This window comes from Lepidochelys kempii, chromosome 1, assembly GCF_965140265.1.
Source record: "Lepidochelys kempii isolate rLepKem1 chromosome 1, rLepKem1.hap2, whole genome shotgun sequence".
Classification (NCBI taxonomy): Eukaryota; Metazoa; Chordata; order Testudines; family Cheloniidae; genus Lepidochelys; species Lepidochelys kempii.
Window position 1 is genome coordinate 331,043,426 of NC_133256.1, and position 20,600 is coordinate 331,064,025.

Consider the following 20,600-nt stretch of genomic DNA (forward strand, 5'->3'; position numbering starts at 1 on the left):
TGTGACTATGCATCTACAAAACACATACATTCAGAATCTCCAATATATTATTCATATGAATATTCAAAGGACAGTAATTTTCATACCATTATTTTCCATTCATTTAAATTGTAAGGATGGTTTAATGGTGTGTGTGCTAACTTAAGACTGGGGAGACCCAGGTTCAATTCCCTGCTCTGTTGACAGACTCCCTCTGTGACCTTGGCCAACTCACCTAGTCTTGCTATGTCTCAGTTCCCACCTGTATAACAGAATTAACAGCACTTCCCTACAACACAGGGTGTTGGGAACATAAATACCTTATTAAAGATGTTACATCTGGCACACAGATGTTATGGATGTAAGCACCTAAAATAGATAGCTAAACTAGATTTAATTGGTGGAAATGTATTTTCAATACACCTTTAAGGATATATTACAAATATGATTGTCATTTAAGAGTGCCAGCTGTTTCCAACAGTTATACAACAGTGGAATGTGAGAATTCACAGATATTTCTCTCTACTTGGAATACACCACTGCACAAACTATTGATTTATTATGATCTTTTAATAGTGACCCCAAGGCACAGCACTAATGTACCACATAAGTATACTGACAGAGAACCTTGTAACAAGGGAAACATGAAAGTAGCCTTTTCATTATTATTTACTCATTACCTCTCACTGTAGTTATTTCATCAACTAACAGCATGGTGACATCCACCGGACTGAGGTACTATATATCTTTTTTCGCAACTACCCCGAGGGAGTTTAACAGCCACTTGTGCTAATCATACAACAACAGTATTAATGTAAACCTCCGGACCCTCAGAAATGCCAGTAATCCACCCTGAACAGAAGAGGAACACCCTAACATTTTTTCTTAACCAGTTACAGGTAAAGGAGATACACGATAATGTACATAAACTTCATGCTGTTGCTGGTTATAGTGTAATTTTAAAAAGAATGGACAACTTCAACAATAAAAGCACCAGTGTAGAGAACATGCCTAATATAAAACAAATCTTTGTAATAGATGATCCTTATGGAACATATTCAATCAACAGACTAAAAGCCATTAAAATATACATCTTCTTACATTAATTACTGTGATACAATAAAAAGAAAAGGAGTACTTGTGGCACCTTAGAGACTAACCAATTTATTTGAGCATGAGCTTTCGTGAGCTGTAGCTGTAGCTCACGAAAGCTCATGCTCAAATAAATTGGTTAGTCTCTAAGGTGCCACAAGTACTCCTTTTCTTTTTGCGAATACAGACTAACACGGCTGTTACTCTGAAACCTGTGATACAATAAGCTGACTATTTGACAGGTGGAATATAAGCAGGTTAAAAGAACTCCAGTTGTATTAATTAGTTTTAGGGTTAGTGGCATGGCCATAATTGTTGGAGGTCCTGAATCTGGCGAATAAATACATCATCATACAATTGTGCCTAATCTACAAGACTGTCTGCCAAGCTACTGAGTCAAGCATTCGTGAAACATGTAAGGTGCAAACCTCACCAGCAAATGTTCCAGCATTATTCTGTAGTTTCCTCTGCTGTCATATAGGGCATATTTACATTCTGAGCTGGGGGTGTGATTCTCACCTGAAGGACACATACCTGAGCAAGTTCTGATCAAGGTAACATGCTAAAACTAGAGGGTAGCCATGGTGGTGTGAGTAGCGGGAGCCGGGGCTAGCTGCCCTGAATACTTGCTTATGATCTAGGATGGTTATGACTTATAGCAAGCGAGCCTGTCCCACCACTCACTCTGCCACCCCTACACTCTATTTTTGGTCCTCTAGCTGGATGAAAGCTAGCAGGAGTATGTCTCCTAGAGCTGGGAATCACACTCCCAGCTTGAACTGTGGACATACTTTTAGAGAACTACATATGGAAACAATGCAGATGCACAATATTCCAAGCAACATTATACTCCTGAAACCCATCCCTTAGTGCAGAGTTACAGCTGATGAAATGTTCTGAACCCATTTTCCCCTCTCACACCAGTTTTACACCAAGACAGTTTCACTGAGTTAATAGAGTTGCTTCTAATTTGCAGTGGGGTAACTAAGAAGAGAACCAGGCCATCTATAATTTTGTTCTGAGAAAATTAAGTTACCTTTAATTGTCATAGGATTGCTTGGATAAATAAAGGGAAATGCCTTACTGGGATTTCTGGGAGACATGCTATTTGTTTATAAGCTGGCAATTACCTGGATAATACCTGGCGAGGCCAGTCGCACTACCAAAAACCTGCCACAACAAAGTTGGGTCTTCATCTCTGTTCTTTTTGAATACTTCATCCAATGCTCCAGTCCAGTTGAGTTCATTTAACACTATTGTAGCTGTAAAAGAGGAAACATATTTGGTATTACAAAGCTAAGTATTTACATAATTAGCAGCTAATATTCTTTACAGGAATTTTAAAAATTGTGAAAGATTTAACATGACAAATATGGTGCAGGAACTGAGTAAACTATTCTAACAACTATTCTAGAGAGTACGTAATTTAAGTAATCAACAGAGTAAATTTGAGGAAATACAGTCCTACTCCTTGAAAGGATTAATATTCTTTAATTTTCCTGTACTGCTTTTTTTCCCAGTGATTCATCTGTATGCAAAGATTATTCTTATTTTTTTGGATACTGAATTTCTTCTGTGAAATATGTTGTTTCTGATGGGCCATTCTATTCTTGATTCCAGGCTAATGATAAGTAAATTAGAGGATGTAACCACATAACCTATTTGATCACAGGACATAGCCATGAGACAAAGCAAGGTGATACCAACAAAAGATGTATAAGTCATAGGAAAATGTAACAAAGGTCTCTCTTTCAAGCTAAATGCGATTATTTAAGATGGATTCCATGGAAAAGAGAAAACAATGAATTAAACAACATTAGAATTGCAAAACCGAGCTGGGACTAGCAACTAAGGCAGTGCTCATTATTGCAAGTTAACAGGATTTCATGTTTATGGATGTGAACACTTGCAGAAAGATCAGTTCTGTGGACATTAATATTCATGAGCAGGGTCAGTTCCACAGTGAACTTGAGCTACAAGGAAATTCATATGCTTAAGCATGATCAGCACTAAACACTAAGTGGCCAGTGACATGGAAATTCATAGTCACAAAGCTGCCCTGGACTGATGCTTGTGTTACTTTTGCAAATATTTATATTAGCATGTTCTATGCCTTAGTGGGAAAAAGATAGTAGGGGCTTTATGAACAATGCTCCACTACAGTACTAATCAACTGAACAAATAATGAAGTTGAATTATGGTACCGTGCTTTAATCAGTGATAAATCCTATTAATTTCCAAAGATATCTCAATCACATTAGGCACCAGCTTGGCATTCAGATTCTTAGAACAGAGCAAGGTTTTAGTTGGTGGTTGGGTCACTAATGCTTTCCTTTGTCTTGTCTGATGGCATTATAAATAATGCTTCAAGACTGAAATACATAGGTTATAAAGATGACAGAGACACTCTCATTACCAACAGTGAACTCAAAAGGGGCGGGGAAAGGGGAGAAATATATCTGAAGTGACAAAATACGTATAGAATATTGCTTTTCATCAGAATTCTCTATTGTATTTCTACAGAATTGTCTATAGGAAATTCAAGCTGGACTAAGTAAAGTGAGTCCATCTTTCAGACAGAAAAAAATGGATCATTCTGCAAAGCTTTATAGGCGAGGTGGAGGGAAGACAAAGAATAAAACTTGGTACAATATTTGAAGTTAATATCAGCTTCTAAATTGAGGTTTTTATAATTAAAGTAATAAAATGCTAACATTAAATGTCATATATTTGGTTTTTAAGGCTAACGGGACATTTGGTACACTTTATGTTCTGTGAAAGATTTATTTTTTCAGAGAAGTTTTAAAAGTGCTTTCTGTTCTGAGATGCTGACTTTTTGAGAAATATAAAATTAAACCTATTCTCCAGATCCCTTGTAACCAATAAATCTATATACCCAGTCTCTTTGTCAAATATCTAATTAAATATATATTTACTTGAGAAAGAGGAGCAATTCCCACAGTACAATAACTACTTAACTATCATTATAAAAATGTTTATTGTACAATTATGTTCTTTAGAGCAGGTTTGCTCTATTGTATAATTATGTAATGAAGCACTGAAGTCTTTGTACAGTCCTTGAAACACTCTTTTTAATTTGTGCAGTGATTCTCTCCTGGACCTTACTTACATGACTAAATACCTAAAGTTTGGAATCCTGGCCCCTGTGAAGTCAATGCAAGTTTTGGCATGAGGTGCCTCTAAACTAAGAACATGGGGAAGATAAAAGGAGGGTTTTTGCATTAAGACACTGGACAGAGACTCAGGAGATAGAGGTGCTATCCTCACCTCTGCACAAACTTCCGTTATAACTTTGGGCAAGTCACTTAGACCACCGACGTCAATGGGATTTAGCATATGCTTAAGTGCTTTGCTAAACAGCGATGAACTTGAGCACAAGTGTAAAGCTAGATATGTGCTTAAGTGCCTTGCTGAATTAGGAAGGACTTATTTCTCCATGATTCAGTTTCCCATGCTTAAAATAGGGATAACGATATGCCCCTATAAATCTACTGAAGTATATGAGGTGCTCAAATACTACAATGATGAATATCCCAGAAAAGCCTACGCATAAATAATAATAATGGTTAACAAGGGGGAAAAAGAGTGATCACACATATTATTGAAATACCTAGATACTACAGTGACAAGGACCTTACTGATATAATAGAGTAATTCACCTACTAATAAATCCTCTGATTTTTGTCCATGGTTTTTTATGGCAAAATCCCTTCCCTTCTTCTGATATTTGTGGAAAAAAAGGTGCTAGACAGTTAACTTTAAACCTTGTCTTTATTTATAGGTTAATTCCCTACCACCCTGCATCCTACCCCCAGAATTTTAGAATACATACTATATTTTGCCTTAAAGTAATATTTTTGCACACGTGAAAGAGACTTTTTTCCTTATTTATGCATTTTAAGAATGATTTGTTAAAAATGAGGAAAAAAAAATAAAATCCAGGAAAAAAACTGTTTCCTCTCAAGTAGGAATGCCTAAAAACAGGAATTTATGAGTGGAGTTTAACTGGACCAGAAAAAGCAGCTCACTCTAGCACCAGTTATAGTAGTAAAAAAAGCGGGGAGAAAGCTACTATTGATACGAGTAGCATTTCTACTGTCACATTTTCAAAAGCAAACCTTCCAGCACCCCAGAAATGAATACAGTGAATGCTCCAGTTTTAAATTACAGAAATAGCTCACACAATTGTATGCTTCAATTTGCATCAACTTCCTTTTAATTCACTCTCTCACTGTGGCCGCAGCAACATGTCATGTGCTTGGAAGCAAAAGTACAGTGCAATGGGGGAAGGCTGTTATTCAGATACCACAACATAAGGTCATTAAAAATTCCTGGAGGAGGTTTGGTATTTGTGTGCGTGCTATAAAACAACAAGCTTCTATCACAAACAGAATATCCATCCAAAGGGACAGGGAGTGAAGAAATAATTGTAAGGAATTATAGCTTTCACCATCACTTCCACGGCTAATACTGCTTTACAGTTGCAGATGGATATACCCTCACTTTAAATAAGCAAGCATGCCAAAATTTGCTGATAATGAGATCTACCTCTTCTATGGCTGCTAACAGGCAATTTCAAACTGGCACCTCTGATGAATAGTTGATTCTGGTTAAACTTCTAACAGCAATGCTTCTGAAGCTTTTCACCTTAAGAAAAGCCATCTTAAATAAACAAACAAAACAAACAAAAAAGAGCTATTCCTCAAACCACTCCCTCCTAAAATATCAACTCATTTTGTACATAACTAAATCAGTCCAGAGATATTGAATTAAGCTGACCATGATCTAAACTGTAAGATTTGGATTTCTATTGGCTTCCCAAAAGTAAGTGTTTCTTATAGTAGCTATAGTATATATATTTTCATTTATTTTTGTTGTTTTGAAAAACTGGACCTTCCTAAAATGGACTTTTGATGAGTTGTAGTGGCCAGGTCAACTGAGAAATGACATTTGCTAGGATCACTTACCTTATCTTTTGAAGCATACCATTGTAAGATGATGGAGCTTTTGATGATAACTGGCTTACTCCTAAATCCTCTTAAAAAACAGGCCTTGGTCTTTGGAGATTGATTCTTCAGTGTACTTCTATTGCTACCTCCCACTTGACATGGGCAGGAAAGAATACTAAATTCATCATCATCTGATAGGCAACATCATTCTTTCCTGCTAATTCCGTTGAAATACATCTGTCTTTTCTCCTCCCCACCCCTCCTTTTTGTTTATGAGATAGGATTCAGGAGCCTTGACAAGCCCTGGATTCAATCTGCCTCTGCAAATGCAATCAATAAAACACGACACTATTGCTCTCTTTTAAACAGAACTGGAAGAACTTAGTTTTGATGATTTATTTAATGTATAGGGCCTGGCCTGAATAGAAGGCAATGTATGACTTTATTTGAAAAGCCTGAGAGCTATTTACTATCTCTGAAAAGATGTCAGCTACTGTTCCCTAATGATGCAGCTATGCATACACTGGAGGGAACAGAAAGCACCTCCTCAGCAATTCATTTATAACATAAAAGTGATTGTCTTTTAGAGTGTTGGTGGCGGGCACTGGGTATCCATCTCCTATTTTAATGAAGTTGACTCATTGATTTAAAAAAATGCACACAACTTAGGCAGAATTATTGTGGTAAATGTTATATATTATTCCAGTCAAATACTGGAATATTGGAGGGAGGATATATTTACATGTGTGTATTTATTAAGTGTTCACACTTGCGCTCAGCGCCCCTCCCCCCCACAACCCCAGTCAACAATGTCCATACACTGCGGAAATTCCACTGAAAATGTATTTTATGTTTCTGCCTCATATGTTTTATTACAAAACCAGTACACTTCATTTACATTTTCAGAGCTTAGACACTTTCTGGTGCATGTTAAAGGAAATAGTGCTAAATACGGTCACCAATCACAGAAAGTTTTTACAGCTATCACATTTTATGTGGGGCTGAGAATGAAAGTGTAATTTCCAGTAAGTTTCTAAACAAACTAGGTACTGAGAGTATTGTTATTACGTGCTTGGGTGGCTCATACATATAAATCTTTGGATGTATCCACAAATACTAAAGTCCTGAAAAGGCCATTTAAAAAAAAATAGAGCTTGGTGATTTTCAGAGCTTCAAATGAAGATACTGGGGTAATTCACCTCACAAGGTATGACCTGGTGAGGTACAATTTTCCCCATGATATAAAGCTCAACAGAAGCAAAACGTCTACCATACATTTAAGTAAGTTTTTCCCTATGTGTGCTCTTTCTATTAAGGCTGTGGTTATGTAGGTAGGAAGTTCTCTGAAGAACCTGTGGCCTCTATAGTGACTTTTTCCTCTGCTTTGAGACCATCTGTCTTCATACCATTAAGTCAGTCTGCAACTATAAGGTCCTCTTGTTTTTAGATGCACAAATAGCCATGCTAGCAAAAAACAAGAACAAAAACAAAACCAAACAAAAAAAACCCCACAACTTCCATCTGTGACTAGCCAGAAGAATTAACCCTGCCATACTGGTCACAGAGCTGGCCACAGTGATGACCTCCAGATAACTGAAACAAATTATGTCAAAAGAGAAACTAGACACCCTGAAAAAAGCTCCAACTGAAGCAAAAAGCAATCTTTCAGCTTAACCACACAGTAAACACCTCACCAAAGTGCAACACCTCACTCTCTGTGCTTGCTCATCCCGCAATACAAGTTCAATGTCTGCATCCTATTATTCAAAGTGTTCTATGGGAATGGCCCTAGCTACCTAAGAGATCTCCTCTCCCTCTGCAAACATGACCTTACACAACAGCTGCATTCCACCAGAAGGATGATGCTGTCAATCAAAAGGGAAAGCTCATGGGTGCAAAAGACAGAAATTATAGAAGATAAGGGTTATCATGGAACTAACCTTTTTCAGAACTTAATATAGAATTTGTTTTTTAGACATGGCTTCTCCCCCACTAATGTGTTCTCTCTCACGTACTGACAAAGAAAAACAAACACAAATATTTATAAAATAATTAAGATATTCTTCTACAAGTCGAGAAGTGAGTGAGAGAGAGAGACAGAGACAGACAGTCAGAGAGAGAGAGAATGAGCACAAGCACTATTGCAATTTCTTTTTTAAATATATAGGAAGAATTACAATATTAGGGTGTTGGGGTCAAATAAGTACCTACACAGATACTGGAATCCTGAAACTAACCCTCAAATTCTGTCAAAATAAAAGGCAGATAAGCAATGATTATTAATGCCACATTGAATAATTCTAAAAAATATAAATATTTACTCTTCACTCCTTTGAGTTGTGTAGGTAAATGAATTCTAAGATATTGCAAAATTCTTTCTTCCTTAATTTTTATATTGTGTTGAGCCAAAACATATTTGTAGCTAAAAGAAAGATTATTTATACATACACAAAGAAAGAGATAAGAAGAATAATTGCGCAGTTGAACTACAATATGCTAAATTTTTCAAGATTACTGCAAACATTAGTAATTAACTGCATTTTCAGTTATTTAGATTCAAATCATGATCCTATTGATTTAATTCTAAATCACTAAAATAATACCTAGAGCAGCTACCTCACTGAATATACATTTTTAAAAAACCCACATATAAATGTATTGTGGACAAATTGGAGAGAGTCCAGCGGAGGGCATTGAAAATGATTAGGGGGCTGGGAAACATGACTTATGAGGAGAGGCTGAGGGAACTCGGCTTATTTAGTCTGCAGAAGAGACGAGTGAGGATTTGATAGCAACCTTCAACTACCTGAAAGGAGGTTTCAAAGAGGATGGAGGTAGGCTGTTCTCAGTGGTGGCAGATGACAGAACCAGGAGCAGTGGTCTCAAGTTGCAGTGGGGGAGGTCTAGGTTGGATATTCAGAAAAACTATTTCACTAGGAGGGTGGTGAAGCACTGGAATAGGTTACCTAGGGAGATGGTGGAATCTCCATCCTTAGAGGTTAAGGCCCGGTTTGACAAAGCCCTGGCTGGGATGATTTAGTTGGGGTTGGTCCTGCTTTGAGCAGGGGGTTGGACTAGATGACTTCCTGAGGTCTCTTCCAACCCTAATCTTCTATGATTCCATTATTCAAATGTACTTAATTCATACTCTTATTTTTTAAATTGGTGAATGCAAAGAAATATAAACATCTGCAATAGAAATTATCATCATCAGTATGCTATATTCAAGTTATATACATTTTGTTTGTCTGCTTTAACAAAAATTAAACAGGAATCTCTGAAGAAACACAAAGTAACACTATCCCATTTATCATTTTGTCCGAGTACCAACTTGGCATTTAAAGGACAGAACTAACTAAAAAAATGGTTCTAAACTTGTTCTCTCTAATAGTTTCAAAAATAGTTCAGTGAGCAGGGAAGAAATTTTCAATGGGATATTTTAGTGCATGGTCTTTTAACTACAAATAAAGTGCAAAACCTTGGTTTGGAATTATCCTTAATCAGTAGTTCATCCCATAGTAAGATTCAGTTTTGCAGGACAATCAGAATTTTACAGGCAATAAGCATAAAAAACAGCATAGGAAATACAGAAAAAGTTACAAAAAGAATTGCAAGTTTCTGAAAAAGCAATTATATTGAATAATTTCAACATCAGAAATTGCTGAAGAATAATGTTATGATATACATGTGACACTCTTAATGAGATATCCAAATTGTAAAATACCCTGTACTTTTTTTTTTAAATGTATGAGTTCTCTGTTCCTCATTACATAGCTGACATTATGGATTAGATACTTCTATTAATGAATCACAAGAGAAGACACTGAAACCTAACATTCAGTTGTTTCTTATGTCAAATCAAGAAAATTAATTGGCAATGCCATATGATGTAAGCTGACAGGTTTAGCGGCCACATGCTGATTGCAAGAATGGCACACTAAAAGCTCATAAAAAAGAGACATGCCCAGAAGAAGGAAATGAACATAAAAATGTCAAGAACAGAGGATGAAATTAGGCTTGTGTTACATCTCAACAAGAGCAATTAATAAAATGTAAAGTAGGCATCAAAAGCTTCACCAGTACGAACTCACAGGGTTTAAATGAGTTATTCACCACTCTATATAAAACAAGAGAGAAACATTTTAAAATGTACCCTGGCCTATTGTCAGTTGCAGTGTACATTTCTCTCCTAAGTAGGGATGGATGAATCTTATGATTGTAGAGGTTTTACTACCTTGTGAATTCTTTTTTTAATTCACAGTGGTCTCAGAACTAAGTCAGTTGGCAAATCTTTTTCCTTTATAATTTAAACACATTTATTTTTCAAAATGGCTTCAGCTTGAAAATAAAAGCATTTTTTGTTGTTGTTTTTTATTTTGTAATTTAATGCATATACCATCTATTAAGGATAAAAAATTCTAAAACAGGGATTGGCAATCTTTGGCATGTGGTCCATCAAGGGAATCCGCTGGCAGGCCGGAATGGTTTGTTTATCTGCAGCATGCGCAGGTTCGGCCAATCACAACTCCCACTGGCCGCAGTTTGCTGTTCCAGGCCAATGGGGGCTGCGGGAAGCGGCGTGGGCCGAGGCATGTGCTAGCTGCTGCTTCCCGCAGCCCCCATTGGCCTAGAACGGTGAACTGGGGCCAGTGGGAGCTGCCATTGGCTGAACCTGCGGACGCTGCAGGTAAACAAACCGTCCCGACCTGCCAGCGGATTTCCCTGATGGGACGCATGCCAAAAGTTGCCGATCCCTGTTCCAAAAGCTAGGATGGCACAAGTGATACCCCTAGACATGCTATTGTCAATCTATTTTTGGAGGGATTGGACACTATTTTTGCTATTCCTTTTTTTGCAATCTTTTTATTCTGCCCACTTGTTGTTCTAATTTGCACCCTTTCCCCACTGCTGCTCCGGTCTCTTCCATGTCAAACACAAACGCAATAATATTAGTTGGTTCTGAACTTCCAGTTTTACAATTATAACAATCAGGGTTTAGACACCCAAAGGAGATAACAGGGGGTGTGAACCCCAAAGAATAAGCAACTGAATCAATTGGTGATACACAATGTTGTTGTATATAAATATATGTCAAGTAAGGTTTTCATGAAACCTTGTAATACTTTGAACTTGATGGCCATTAGGAGACATGTATATAGGTTATAGTTATGAATGTATACACGTGTATATACGTAGACAATTGTAATTGTAACTGTGGTGCAACTACACCGCCACCACCTCACAACAGGGGATGAAGTAATCAGGCAAGGGGAGGCTAGTTATTTACACAAGACCAACTTCAAATACCCTCCATTGTCCAGCCAGGAAGACACAATGGTGGACCATTAAAGTTAATGGAGAGACATTGAAATTGAAAAGAAAATCCCAGGCTTGGAGAACTAAGGCCTGGTCTACCCCAGGAATTTTCTTCACTAAACAACAACTCTCAGGGGTGTGAAAAATCCAACCCCCTGAGAGCGATTGCTATGCCGACCTAACCACCAGTGTAGACTGTGCTAGGTTGATGGAAGAATTCTTCCATTGACCTAACTATTGCCTCTTGGGGAGGTGGAGTACTGACACCGACGGGAGAACCTTTCCCATGGGCATAGGTAGTGTCTATGACAAAGAACTACAGTGGCGCAGCTGAGCCGCTGCAGTGTTTTAAGTGCAGACATACCCTGGGACACAAGAGAGTTTCCCCCACTCTGAATAACTATGAGTCATCATGCCAGGAGAAACAGGGAAAAAAGAGAAGAAGAAAAAAATTAAAAAACAGGCTTGGATTTGAAGGGTTTTAGATGCTGTCCCTAAATTTCTGGCTAAGTGGGGTGCTGTCTGTGAAACCCTGGATCCCCTCTAGGATAGAGGGCACACTGGAAAACTGTTCCTCAACAATAGGTAACTTGTGTTAGAAAAAGAAATGTAGCTAATACAGAAGTGTAAAGCCTGAAATTGTGTCTTTATGTTTATTTTCTGTGTAACCTGCATGTGTTGACTTTTCCTTATTATTTCATCTGTGAATCTACAATTTTTCTATTAAATAAACATTTGGTTTATTTTTGCCATCCTGCACTTAAGCAGGGAGGAGTTTGGCTGGCTGGCCGGGGGAAGAAGGTGGCAATGCTTTCAGGCTTGGGAGAGGAGGGAAGACGTAAAGCTGCTGGAAAGAGCAGGCAGCGTGGTAAATGACTCACCACATAGGCATGTGGTGTTTAAAAAAGATCAGTTGGGCCTGGCCCCTCCCTCGTTTACTCAGAACAGGCTGGGCAGCACCCACCCAGCCTTCCTAATTATGTCACAAATATGCCAGGTATTTAGCTGTATCTGCTGTGGGCATTATGCTAGCCGTCCCACTAAGGGGGGCTGGGAAGGAATTTTTCTCTTACCACCATATTGGCCAGGTGCATTGGGGGCTTTTTCGCCTTCCTCATAGCAGGTTCAGGTAGGCTTGGTTCATGCACAGCATGATGGGCGGTAGGCTGTGTGTCACAACTCTTTATTTAAGTGTAGAGCAGATGTTCAGTGCAGGTACTCCATAAATTAAGGTACAAAAGAATGAAAAAATGGCTTGGAAAAGGAATAAAGGAGAGGTGCTTGGTAACTGAGCAAGCCGGGGGCAGTTGGGGATTCCTATGACGGGTACAGCAGGGAGCTAATCCCCACATCATTATAGTCCACCTTAATCCCCTCCTACGAGGGGGCGTGGTCGGTAAGGTCCTGGCAAGAGAATTGCTGGAGGGACCTGGATAAATGGGTGGGGGGGAGCTATGGAAGCCCTCCCCCTGCCCCGGAATTGGAAAGGTCCTGGCAGTGAATCTGCTGGAGGGACATAAATTTTGCACCTCCACTGCACACAATTTATCTGCTGGGTTAGTCCCAGACATCTGTCAATAATAAAGCTGCGGCCTGATTAAACCCATAGCTGAAGTCTCCGGTCATTCTTTTGGCATAGCCAGACAATTACCCAAAGCAGGTCTCTGTTGCACAAACTGTATGGAGTGTATGTACCAAAGTGAACTGATAACTGGGAGCAGGTTTCATTCCTTTGTGGGTGACAAACCAGAGGGGGAAAATTCCAAGTTTCTAGTAGGTAAGAACTACGGGATTTGGGGAACTGAGGAGAGGAAGAGGCTGTTGAGGTCAACCTGCAAGGAGTAACTAGGCTGGTGGAAGCCAGGGTGGCTACTGATGTCAGAGCTCTGAGTTATAACAGCACAGCACCCAGGCACCCAAAATTACAAGGCAGTGGATATAGATTCCCTTACTGGTCTGGGTGATCCCCAAAATGTCAGAACAATGCTCAGAATTATGCTAATGAAGTTTGGCCAACTCAAATCATAATTAAATACAAACACAACTGCTTTGTTTTACCACTGAAAGGGGATCCAGTGGCTTGACACAGAACAAAGAAAGGGCTAGATTTCATGAAAATAGCGTTGAGAATTATTGCCTTTCTAACCTTCTTTCCCCACCCCCTAGTATTGCATTCATTCTGAAGTCTCATTTTATTAAGGGTGTTTTTTTTTTCCCATTTGCCAATAGGTGGTGATTCTGTAAACTGTAAGTACTGCCTACTGGCATATAAGCACCAGTGAACTAACATGAACCAGCTACCGACCTCACAGAGGTATTGTAGTGTCCGGCTATATAATTTATCAAACATTTTGCAAATGTATTATTAAGGAGACTGGCTGGTAAAGGCTGAAACAGAATTCAGGAGGCAGGGCTTCTAAACCTGTTATCACTTATTTAGGATCTTCTCCACCATTACAGTAATTCAGGCTTCAAAAGCTCTTTTAAAAACTAGCACACTTAAAATCTGCTTTTGGCTTTGTCCACATAGGAAATCTGCCCTGATTACACTTAGTCACTGATGTACCTACATCAACACAAACCTCTAGTGTAGACAACTTCACTGTTGGCACCACTGAAGGTTACTCTACAAAAAATTAAGGTAAGATACACGAGTACAAGCCAGTGGTATAAGATTATAATGGCTCATTCTATTTGATCTATGGGTTTGCACTGGTGCAGTTACATTACTGGCTGGCCACCGATGGCTGAAATTGGGGAAAATTCAGGTCTTTGAATTAGCAAAATAAAATGAACAGAAAACCCGGCTGCATATGCACCAATATTTAAAACACAACTTCAAAACTAATACATCAATTTATTTCAAACCTGGGGTGTTCTTTGGACATCAAAGTATTCCAGGCTAGATGAGTCCTAAACTTTTAGTGAGGGGGGTGGAGGTGGGGAAAGGGGAATTACTTTTTTTTTAAAAAAGGATTTTCTCTCTTGTATTTGTGTGCCTTTTTATAGCATAAGGAAGCCAAAACAGCACAAGCTTTTTCCCCCCTTTGCAGTTTGCTATAAACTGTTATGCTCACTACCACTACAATTTATATTATTTGTAGTCTGAGAATTCCTTGAAAGCAGAGATGTTATTACAAATTAATTTCATACCATTCACAGAGTACCAAATTGTCAAGACTTTCCTTATGACAAGTATACTGTCTAACAGCCTTCATTCCTTTTATTCTTACGCCAGTGCCTGTAAAGCCAGAAATATGTTTGATGTTTGTTACAATAAATGAAAGGCAACTTTAACAGGCCAAGTTTGATAACCACAAACATTGCAGATTTTTTACAGTGGCTCTAATCAACAGAGAGGTAAAGCAGTCACTAATACACTTGTTCATTCAATTAAATATATGGAAATCTACTTTAAGGGATGCGACATTTTCATAAATATTTAAAAGGTACAGACCATTTCAGTGGATTTGGCTACTGGAAACTAATTTAATCCCCATGTAAATGGAAGATTAATGAGCAACGGGGAGATGGGCATACTGGTTTATTCTATCTAATCGTATCTCAGGCTATAGAAATCCAAGATATACTGAGTATGACAGGAATACAATGAACAAGCATACGTGAGAAAACTGACAATGAGATAAAGCCTGTTCCTTCAGTTTATGTAGTACAGATATGAAAGACTCTTGGTCTTTGTTGATACGCTAATATTCTCATGGATGACTTTTCCAGCCTAAATAATAGCAGAGTTTTCCTAACCTCTGTAATTTTTGCTTGGCCAAAAGGTTGCATCAGGGTTCTCTCTCTTTGGAGAAATCTGCTGATAAAAGAAAGGATTGGAGCGTGGCTGCTCTGGAGAAATTCATTAACAAGAGATCTCCTCCCTCAAAGGAAATCAGTTGGAGGGATACAGAAACAACAGCCCACCATGCAACTGCATATGCCTTCTAGTAAGCCAAATAGTCAAATAATACAAATGAGGCAGAAAATCCTCTATCCAAAGCATGTTTGTGTCCTGGATGCTTATTTGAAGAGTTAATAAAGCTGTTCCCCCTTCAGAGGGCTATGGGATTTTGGAGGGGTTAGAGTTGACACTAGCAGCCTGTGCAGACAGTGATGCTGCTTATTTCCCCAAGGACTCTTGCCAAGATTTCTTTGCTATAAATACTCTTCCTGCATTTATACAAAAGGAACAGCTTGTACTATTCCAAGTGGAATAGGACGCAGACACACTCCTGTGCCTTGTTCTCCATGGTACCAAATTATATTCTGCTCTCAGGGTGAAATCCTGGCATGATTGAAGTGAATGGCAAAATACTCACTGACTTCCATAAGGCCAGGATTTTACTTCCCCTTCCCCAATGGTTTCATCAAAGAGCTTTTCCTGCATCTTTCATCTGCTGTGTTTATAGTCAATAGATTGGTAGAAAGGTCTAGAGAACTGAACACAGGACTGGGAGTCGGGAAGTCCCAAGTCTTATAATTTCTTTAGATCTAAAAACAAACAAAACTTTAGAAAGCATGTTTCTTAAAGTTCATGATGTCTTTGATATCAAAGATGCAAAGCACTTAAATAATACAAGTGCAGTATATTTTTTCAATCCCATAAAATGGGGGGGAAAACCCTTCTGCTAAGCCCTGCCACACAATACACCCCAAGCACCTACATTTCAGATTTATCATCTGCATATCACCTATTCTTTGGTTGTTCTATAAACAACTATCCCAGCCCACCATCTTACCTGGCCCCCATCATCACAGTACCTGAGGACCACACAATTTTTAATGGCTTTATCCTCCCAATACACCCGCAAGATAGGGAAGTGCTATTATCTCCATTTTACAAATGGAGAACTGAGGCACAGAATGTCTAAGTGATTTCACCAAGGTCATCCAGGAAGTCATTAGCAGAGCAGGGACTTAAAGTTATCCCAAACTCTAGGCTACTGCCTTAACCACTGGACCATACTGCTCAGGTGTTATAGGAAGTGGTAATTGTTAAGTGTTTGTTGGAGGTCTCCTATCCATGTATTGACTTACACTGACCCCATTTAGCTTGTGAGAGTCTACAGAATCCCAGCACAGGAGACACAGCTGCAGGAAAAGCTTTAAGCAACTGCAACATTAGTAAGAAAGAGACCAAATCATTTTTAAAACAAAGAACTATCTATTTGTTTTAATTTTTACAAAAATGTAGTTGCAAAAGCTTCAGGTATTTTAATCGTAAAAGCCATAACCCCACTCCTAATTAGTAACAATTATATAAAGAGAACTTTGGAATCCTAGAGACTGCTGAGAATGGATTCTTTTGAAGCTTAAATTTAATTCATTCCATAAAACAGGAAGGGGCCAGTGGTCTTTAAGAAAATAAAAACCATGTGTAGCAATTGCTGAACAGCGAAGAGAAGCATCTGGAACCAAAATGGTCAGGACTGTTTTTTTCCCTAACACCTGTCAAATAACAGAATAATTTAACTAGCTTTTCCAACACATGCCTTGCAACAAAAACTTATAGTATTGCAAATTCATAAGATAGAGACTATATTAAAATGGGAATCTGAGTTTAATGTAAGACACTTAACTTGGGGCCATGCTTCATAGTAAAATATAACAAACAGCCCCCAATCCTGCAAATATTTATGCACATTAAATTGTTCATATGGCACATGAAACATATGAGGACCTGTAAGACTGGGGATCAGATCCTCAGCAGGTGCATATTGTTCATAGCATCTTTGACTTCAGCTGAGAATATGATCTTACGGTACTGTTGTCCAAACGTACAAGGCCCTCCTTGCAGGACTGGTTTTAAAAAGGAAAAGACAAGAACAGTTGTTCTTTAAATCAATTAAAAATGAGTTTATAACTAAGCAACACTGAGCTCATCATAGTGAGATACCACTGCCTCCATTTGTGATTTCATTCACTGCATACAGCGGTTAGACAGCTCAGATACAATTCTGGTCTGGTGAACTAAGAGTGAAGGGTCAAATAAATTAAAGCAGATTAATAAAACATAGCTGACTGGGCTTGCCAGTGATAGAAGATATGCTGTCAACAGGCAATACACTGGTCTGTACTTAAATAAATGTGTCAGTCCATCTGGAATAAAGTGTTGCTCAGTGATTTTCAGCAGCAGATTTGAAATGCTCCAGCTATGGCCATATTAATCTGTTATAATTGACAGCAGATGCCACACAGTTTCAGCTAGCGGAACAGAGCCGTACAAAGATAAAAGTACAGGGCATGACAAAAGATATCATCTCATGTTCAAAACAGATCGTTGACTGTAGTATAAGAAATACTATTTGCATCTGGTTTCTTCAGGTTCTCCATCTCTTGTCTAGAAACCAATTACTACCTATTCACTCTATACTGAGAGGCACATTCTTGGTGCAGATTGTTCCATTGGCTTCAACAGAAGCTAAACCAGTGGAGCTATGGTAATTTGCACCAGGTGAGGATCTGCCCTAGAATCGATGCGCCTACCAAGAACATCTGTCCTTTTCCATTAAAATGAAAGACCCAGTAAGAAAAGCTGAGCAACTATGCCACTTAAAGGACGTGACAACACTCTAAACCAGTGTATTCCCCTGTATGTCCTATACACATGACACTAGTCCAGTAGGAAAACCAGCACCAGATCCCCATTAATCTCCATTAATAGGGCCATACCAAACTCAGGATTCACTTTGGTCAATTTCATGGCCACAGGATCTTGAAATTGGTTAATTTCACGATTTCAGAAGTGAAATTTCACGGTGTTGTAGCCCTGGGGGTCCCTATCCAAAAGAGGCTTGTGGTGGGAAGGGTCCCAAAGCTGTTGTAGGGAGGTTGCAGTATTGCCATACTCACTTCTGTGCTGCCTTCAGAGCCCAGCTCTGAAGGCAGCGGCTGAGGGGTTTCCTGCAGCTGGAGGAGGCTCCCAGAAGTGGAGGTAGGTCCAATCTCCTCAGTGCTGCTGGGAGCACCCCTGCCGGGAGCACCCCAGCCAGCGGCTCCTAGCTGCTAGTCAGAGCTAGTGGTGGATTAATGCATGAGCCCATGGGACCCGTGCCCAGGGGTCCCAGCCAATTTGAAAAATAGGTGCCCCAGCCCTGGCAGGAGCCATGGGGTGGAAGCTGTGGGGGCTGAAGCCCTGAGCCTGGGCAGCCCAGAGAACAGGAGCCATGGGGGGCAGGAGCCCTGAGCCCTGGCACCCTGTACCTGGGCAGGAGCCATGGGAGTGGGGAACGGAAACCCTAAGTGCTCGCTGGAGCCGCGAGGAGTGCCCCAAGCCTGGGGCAGCTGCAGTGCAGAAGTGACGATGTATCATCCTCACTTCTCCGCTGCCTGTGGGGGTGGGTCTGATCTCTCCCATAACAACCATGCAAGGGAAGGACAAGTCCTGTCCCTCCCCAGCCTGGTTGATTTCGGGGAGACCATATTTCACAGGGATGGACTTATTTCACGGTCTGACACATGTTTTTCACGGCCATGAAATTGGTAGGGCCCAATCCATGTGGTCTGAAAGTTTGGATTTAACACAGACTTCCTGAGCAACCTGGCACATCACAATTATACTAAGCCTCACATTTCCCATCTGCAGAATGGGGACAATTGTATTTACCTACTTCTCAGTGCTGTTGTCAGGTCTAACTAAATATTAAATTCTAAGAGAATGATCATCTATTTTAATGTTTGTAAAGACACTTTAAATTGTTTCTTGATGCTGCACAGTGACTCAAGCACCTAGAAGGAGGAGAAATTTTATATATTAGTTATAATGTAATGTACTTCTGGTGCTCTGAGGACTTTTTTTAAAACATGAGACTTCTCCACATGGCTAGATGTTAACTGAAGGAGAAGGAGCAAAGCATTCAGGAGATATTGTATCCTGTTGAGCTGAACATTAAGAATACAAATGACTAATATATCACACTATAAAATTGCTATTTGTATTCTTATTGTTGTTCAGCTCCAGGATCCAAAATCTGCTGAGTGCTTTGCTCCTGCTACTTCAATTAACAACATCTAACAGTATGGTAAAGTCTCATGCATGAAAAAAAAATCACCTGTTGAGTTTTTTTCCTCAGAGCCCAAAATGGACCCATGAAGCCCCCCTCTATGTTTTTAGGGCTTATTGATCAAAGATGTCTTTCTTTTTGTGCCATTGAAGAGGTGTGGTTTACATAGCATTCAACAAAATAAACCAAATTTCTCATTTTAGCTGCAGGTAACTGATCTCTGACAATACTTTGAATATATTCTATTGTTCATAGTTATGGCATTAAAACAAGTTTCAAAATGATCATTTTTTTTGTGAATCTATTATGTTTTGACAGATACTGACACAGAAAAGTCTATCTTATTCTTTTCTCGATCAGCAGTATGTAACCAAAAAGTCAAACGTACAAACATTATTGATGTTTAGAATGTTGCTGAAGCCATGTTGGTCCAAGGATATTAGAGAGACAAGATGGGTGAGTTAATATCTTTTATCAGACCACCTCTGTTGGTGAAAGAGACAAGCTTTCAAGCTACACAGAGCTGTTCTTCAGGTCTTTTTTTATTATTATTATGGTTTATTATTGATGACAGGCTCCTCTCTGGGACCCAGAACGCTGCCTGAGGTAAAAAAGCATGGACATCATTTAAGGAGGCATTACAGCCCCAGCCAGGGCTATAATCTGGTTTTCACAAAATTGGATTTCAGCTGCTAGCAGTCAAAAATTCTGGTCAGTAATCCACAGGTGCCCCATATATACTAGTAGACTTGTAAACAGAGGAAAACTGATTTTGCTCCTCCTTCAAGGCACCATATGCCACAGAAAAGTACAAGCCTAGATATCTTGAGCACAGGACAATAATCAATATTCTTATGGTCACATAATATTGAAAAGAAAAGAAAGATAATGCATCCAGTGCATACTGTCCAACAGCATATGATAAAAAGAGGAAGCAGATGAACGACTGTATATTCAGAAGCCACTAACTACTGAGGCACAGGGGTGAAAAGAGGAAGTGCTGTTATAAATCATTTGTCATTATTACTCAATCTTATTATTAATGTATTCTTTGTAACAAGGTCCCATTTTGCTAAGTGCTGTAGAAACACATAAGAAAGTACTTTCCATGGCCTGAAGATCTTAAAATCAAGATCTTAAAAACAAGTGAGTGAAACAAATAATAGCAGAGAATTGGGAGAGGAACCATAATCATCACCTAGATAAGAACTGGTAGTTTCATATAGTAGGTATG

The 20,600-nt window shown here is 39.1% G+C and overlaps 1 protein-coding gene across 4 annotated transcripts in view; it reads right to left on the minus strand.

Moving 5' to 3' along the window:
• CACNA2D1 (calcium voltage-gated channel auxiliary subunit alpha2delta 1) overlaps window positions 1–20,600 on the minus strand; it is a 683,143-nt gene that overhangs the window by 194,891 nt on the left and 467,652 nt on the right. For all 4 annotated transcript variants that reach the window (XM_073328631.1, XM_073328632.1, XM_073328633.1 and 1 more), the window contains exon 7: window positions 2,202–2,333. In XM_073328631.1, the coding sequence (XP_073184732.1) occupies window positions 2,202–2,333 (132 nt within the window). The remainder of the gene's footprint in view (window positions 1–2,201; window positions 2,334–20,600) is intronic.